This window comes from Nestor notabilis, unplaced genomic scaffold (assembly GCF_000696875.1).
Source record: "Nestor notabilis isolate BGI_N333 unplaced genomic scaffold, ASM69687v1 scaffold1254, whole genome shotgun sequence".
Taxonomy (NCBI): Eukaryota; Metazoa; Chordata; class Aves; order Psittaciformes; family Psittacidae; genus Nestor; species Nestor notabilis.
The window spans coordinates 53301-59636 of NW_009926682.1; the positions used below are offsets into that span (position 1 = coordinate 53301).

Here is a 6336-nt window from a genome sequence, read left to right on the forward strand (position 1 = left end):
GCAGTGGCCTCCACAGAGACAAAATGACCATGATGGATGATGTCTCGCCGTTATGTGGTTCCTGCAGCTTTACTCTGGTTTTGCTCCTCCTATGAACACTTTCTATAGATCTTGAAAGAGAAATATCTGACAACACATACCAGAATTTTAACCCAAAGCAAACTTTCAAGAAGCTTTTTCTGAACATGTGTGTGAAGTGTGTAGGTTTCTTCTTAATCTAATAGCAAAAAAGTACCCCAGTTCAATAGCCTTCTTAGCAAAGCCAGATAGTAAAAAAATGATGAAGTGGAACACAATATAGTCAGCTGACACTTTCTGCAGGGGACTCACCCTTCTTTATTAAAAATTACCTCAATTATTTCTTAAATAGCATGACTTCTTAAAGACAATAATGGACAATTTAAACAAAAAACATTATTATTGAAATGGTTTGGAAGATCCCTTAAAACATTTTTCCACCTCTGACCACTTCTAAAGCACAAGAAAGCCTTCAGTAAAGCAAGAAATCTGCTCCAACTTTTATGCAAGTTAATACCACTGACTAGTAAGCAAGAAAAAACCCATCATCGAGCCTTTGCTTCAAAGCACTATTTAGCTGAACATGAATTACTTGACCTTTTGGCAGTGTGCAAGTCAACAGAAGTCAAAGGTACCCAATTTCTTCCATTCTCTAAACAAATTCAGCCCTGATCTATAAGAAATTACCTTTGTGTTAGAATAGAACATACTTTTCAGAACAAAATTTTTAAGCTAATAAAGCTTCATGGAAGCCTCGAAGAGGGCAGATAAGTCTTCTTCTGTTTGGGGTCGTGGTGATAGTTTAGTCACTCTCTCCTGCAAGAGTAAAGAAAACCTGGATTATAGAAGGTTGCCAATAAAATCAAACAAACAGCAGCTGAACTGCGTGCCTTTGTACTAATGTCCTTCACAGAGAATAACAAGATTTTGCAAATACGCAATCAATTAATTAAGGTTGAAGCATCATCAAGTGTACAACACTTTCAAGAATATATTAGTTAAAATTGCCGGTAATTAAATACACAGAAGCAAGATTAGAATGCAGTTCAGTTGCAAAGTCATGTACTTCAAACAAGGGTCCTGTCAGTCACAGATGTCAGTACTCTGGAGGATATTATCCTGGGAACACATTCCATTTTAAATTCATTTGCCAGCATTGGAACTAGGGAGTTCAATTTTTAGGGACCAAGTTTTTCAAAATACAACATCTCTCAAAGCCCAGGAACTGCTGTAGATGGGGAGAGTAAACAATGCTTGCAACTCAGACTCCAAAAAAGCAGCACAATGGTGAAACTGCTTAAGAAATAGCCCCACACCTTGGAATCTGAATACAGAATAGCTGTGGCTGGTCTTCAATTGGATGGTGATTCAACAAAATTTTCAGGTGCTGGAGTCCCACTGACTGAAATGAAACTCAGGTATATGCTTCACTGCTCTGCTTGACAAAATAACCATAAAGGCAGGGATGGCAATTCAGAAAAGCCCCATGCTACCGAGGATGAGGAGCTGTATTCATGTACGTATTCAGTCACTGCAAAAACACTTCAGCTGAAAGGCCTAACATGAATGTGCTCATCCTGGTTATGATTAGCACTTCTATGCTTTCAACAATCAACGATTTTAACATTTATTCAAAGACTGGAGAGTGTTACAAGAATCTTCAAAGACACTGGCACAGGTTGCCCCTAGAAGTTGTGGTGCCCCATCCCTGGCAGTGTTCAAGGCCCGGCTGAATGGGGCTTTGAAAACAACCTGGTCTGGTCGAAGATGTCCCTGCGCACGGCAGGGGGATTGGAACTAGATCATCTCTAAGGTCCCTTCCAACCCAAACCATTCTATGACTCTATTTTGGCAAGAGGGAGTTTCTTCTGCTATAACCTGTTCCAACACCTCCCTCATGGAAGAGGCAATCCCAGTAAAAGCTCTAATCCTTTCCCCCCCCCTTTTTTACATGTGAGACAGCAGATGTCATTTGCTAGGGGCCTTGCCTTGTGCACCAAGTGGAGTGCTGGGGAAGGGGCTCCTCCAGCGCCCTGCCTCAGCAGGAGGCTCAGCTCAGATGCCTTCCCGAGTGGAGCACACACCACTGCCCATCACAATGCCACTGTGCAATGCTGCAGCTCCTCCACTTCCCTGTTAACCCACAGGGCTGTGATTTGTGGACAGGCTGGATGTGGTTACGCAGCCAGAGGCCACCGCTCTGTAAACTGCATGTGAAACAGCATGGTGAGGAAATCAGCTGTGCGATATTTGTGGTTCATAATCATGATCAGCATGGTTAGCATGGCTTGTAATGAGTCTGAAAAGTGCAGCTTTGTGTGCATACCTACCTACACGAGCAGCTTTGCTGGTGCAGCAAGAACAATCAAATGATACCACTTTCCCTATCCCTGACCAGCACTGATATGCACACAGATGCAGCCAAAGAAAAGGCAAAGATTCTTCCATGCAGTTTTGAGACCAAATAGAAAATTCAAACAGCACTAGAGCAAGAGGATGTTGTCCTTTTCAGCCTGACAATATGCAAAATATAACAACTCAGTGCTCAAATACTCAGTGAATTAATCAGGCTTGTATTAAAAAACCAGGCTTATATTAAAAAAACATGTAGATGAGGCCCTCAGTGATATGTTTAGCAGTCCTGGGGTAATGGTTGGACTTGATGATCTCAAAGATCTTTTCCAACCTAGTTGATTCGCTTCTATTCTGTTAGGGCACTCTGGGCCAAATTACAGTATTGCAGCCCTGTAAAGTCACATGGGGTGACAGGAGACGATCACCCTGACAGACTAGCATTTCCCAGCTCTGTTGACAGAAGGCTGCAAACGGTTGCCCCTCCTTCATGCCTGGGCACAGAGGCACCAGCACTCCCTCTGCACAAACCTGCTAATACTTGCTGGTGCCCAAACAGCAAAGCCCCAGCTCCTCAGTCTGACTCAGTGTTCTGGTCTAGTGCCAAAAACGAGCAGCTCTGGGCTCAGCAGAGGCTCAGCCCCATTGCAGCTGCCTCTGGGATGTCTGCAGGGGGTGGGTGGGCTAGAAAACATCCTTTCCACAATCTCTCATCTTCAGTCCTTCCCATTTCCCTTCAAATACCAGCACAGGGCCAGCCACCCTAGACCTTGGGACACCATCTTCTTTGCCACAGTCACTCCTGTCTGTAACGAGATGTTCTATTTGTGATGACCCAAACCCAGTAGTTTTAAAGGAACAAACCTCAAAACTGTCCCACAACAATTTACATGCAGAGTTTATTTGATGGTCACTCAGAGACTTTAGGTTTCTTCCTGGCCTTGCCACTGTTCTGTTGTGTGTGATCCTAAATGCACCTTTGTGTCATTTTCTCAGGTATCAAATAGGAATATTCATATTTATCCTCTAAGTCTCCCAGAGATTTATGAATGAGAAGAATTAGACATGGTAAGAAGTACTGCTCTTAAAAGTGAATAATCTTTCAGCCTACTTTTATTTCCCTTGCTACTTGATAGAAGTAAATCCGAAGTAGTCAGAACAGTCCATAGTATATAAATAAAACTGCCTTTTTACAAGGAAGACACTGGATTTTGCTTTTGGAGCAGTGTGTTGCTTTTTTCAGTGTCTTTGTGACCAGTGAAACAATAAAGGGTATTACAAGTTTAATCTGTATCATCCCAGGGGACCTTATTTCAAATTCTGATGGGGGTCAATAGAACAAAAAAGCCATCTGGGAAGAAAAGTGCAACTTCTCAATATGGAAAAATGTAATGCAAAGTGAGCTCCATCATTCTTACCAGATAGCACTTGGTATTAAGGCTTTATCTAGAACCCATTCTGCATACATAATTAACAGGGATAGTCAGGAAAAAGCAGTATCTTCTACAAAGATCAAAGGCCTGTGAAAAACATCCTCTTTCTAAAAACTAATGTTTCACAAAACAAACACCCAGCCATTTTTTCTGAATCCATGCAAAGACCAGGCTGTAGCATGCGCTCCATTCCCTGAAAAGACAAACCTGAACTGAGCAGAGAAACAAAATATGGTTGCCTATCCATAATTTTCTCCATTTTAATTGTTTTCCTTTAGGAGTAGAAATAACATTTGCTTGAAAAGAAACACTTTTGGTTTAAAAAAATCTGTTCTATTTTATTTGACTAGAAAAACTGCTTTTCTTTCTGTCTTACCTGAGGCAGAGTGCCTTTGACTAATGCAGGGATGTCTGCTTTAGAATATCCAATTGCAGCTAAGCCATCATCAACATTCAGATCAAATAGGAATTTCCGGAGTGTGTCTGCCAAAATAAACCCCGCATCTTTGATTCTGGCAGTGCGGATGTCAGCTCCTAAAATAAGACATAATGCCTTGACTGTAGGGTGGAGAGAGCGGAGGAAGCCTGTTCTGGACTTAATTTAATCATAATATAAGCTGAATACATATCCATACATAACAGTCACTGCCCTAAAAGCAACACTAAGTAAAATGAGGAATCAGTCCTCATTTTACAGTTGGAATAGTTTGTGAAAGGTGAAATATAAGAAAATCAGGAGAAGCAGGTAACTGCTGCCAGAAAGACTAACTGCCACATGAGGTTAACTTCCTTTCCTTCTGTGCTTACAGGGAGAAGCACTTTTCAGTCTGACTAACTGCTGGGAGGAAAGAAACTAACAGCATGAACGTCAGTGGTATTTATTTTTACTGACAGTGTGCCAAATGCTAACTTTATTTTAAGGCCTTGAGTTTGCTGACATCTAGAGGACATGGAAACTGCTGACTATTCTGTTCAATTACACGTTCAAAGAGAGGACTAGAGCATATAGGCTGAGAATGACAGGAGAGGGCAGGCAGTATTAAAGGGCTTAAGTAAATCCTAAACTTAATGCTATTTGAATATGTGCTGGCTTGTGTAGGAGAACATAGAACTGCAGAGAAAGACCGGTATCTTTGAAATATTTACTGAACAGTCATGAAAACATCAATATAAAGTGAAAGATTGCCAATATTTCTTGCAGAATAGCTTGCTTTCCCTTCTTCAATGAACAGTCAAGATTTAAGAGTAATAATAAAAACATGTTCAGATAGAAGACACAGGTTCCTCCTTAGAATTTCTTTTCAGTGTAAGCTGAGCTAAATCTGTTCTTTGCGTAACCTCAATGATGTTACACCAGAACTATGTTAGGTCCAAGTGCAATACTGAGCGATGAGTAAGAGCACAACATAGCTACAGGAAAAATATTTTCCCTGATCCTCACACAGTTCAGTGTAACATTCAAAGGGAGTGAACGGAAGACCAACAATCTCATTTGAGGAACTCAGATATTCGGGTAGTAAGACTGGCAGTGCTGCAGAATATAATGACTGGGATAAATTAACAAGTAAGGTATGACAGTCTTGTACAAACTCTTATGCTACTGGGATTATGCCATGCAGTCTGACTGGGGTTTGTGGTAGAGGAGTAATTGGGACATAAATCCAGTATCTTCAGATAGTGAAGTAAAAGGGAAAGTGAGGAGGGGGAAAAAAAAAGGACAGTAAATGTGAAGGGCAGTTTTAAAATATTGCTGTAGTTTTAGTAGTCTCTTTTTGCTCAACCTCATGGATACATCAGTCTTTGATTGCACTTAGAAAATTTCTGGCCACACACACACCTACTTCAAGAATCCATGCAGGAAGGCTTTTTTCTGGCTGTACCCAAATTCACAGCTGTACATACACACAACATAACTATTTAGTAATTTGCTTCTTGTCATAAAATATCCTCTTAGGCATCACATTTGGCAGCATGACAAGTTTGAATTGGCTACTGTAGTCAGTTGGACTATGGACTGGAATCAGAAGTAAACACCCCAGGTGGGAATTAACAAATTAATTCCATGTGACATGTTTTCAGCACAGCAAGGCAGACAGTAACATAGTTAAAATTTCTATTGAGAAAATGAACAGATCTTTTAGAGACAGAATTTATGGCAGCAGTTCATACCACAAAACCTACAGGAACTGCTTTTCAACCACTTGTTTTAAGGTGAAGGAGCCAGAGTTCAGATTCTCAGATAGGCAATGCTGGCCAGTTATGCAGAAACATTTTTTAGTCAACTTTGAGTCATGTGTTATTGCTGTAGGAACACGGACATTTTGTAGCTCGGTATATGATTCCAACTAGGTTTGTGTTTTGGTTTTGGCCATAGGCAGGACTGCATACTTTGGAGGAAGGCTGAATAACCTCTCAGTCAACATTTATAAAATAAACAGACTTTTCCCCTGATCTAGTTTTTCTGACCATGTTGTTTTACATCCTCTTTAAAATACTGTGATATTTTCATTGTCTATATAAAAGTCACACTCTT

At 40.7% G+C, this 6336-nt stretch overlaps 1 protein-coding gene across 1 annotated transcript in view; it reads right to left on the reverse strand.

Moving 5' to 3' along the window:
* Positions 1–406: 406 nt before the first annotated feature.
* ADHFE1 (alcohol dehydrogenase, iron containing, 1) overlaps positions 407–6336 on the reverse strand; it is a 19292-nt gene continuing 13362 nt past the window's right edge. Inside the window, exons 12-13 of the mRNA XM_010013644.1 lie at positions 4180–4337; positions 407–834 (exon numbers count right to left, since the gene is read on the reverse strand). Coding sequence (XP_010011946.1) covers positions 751–834; positions 4180–4337 — 242 coding nt within the window. The 3' untranslated portion in view covers positions 407–750. The remainder of the gene's footprint in view (positions 835–4179; positions 4338–6336) is intronic.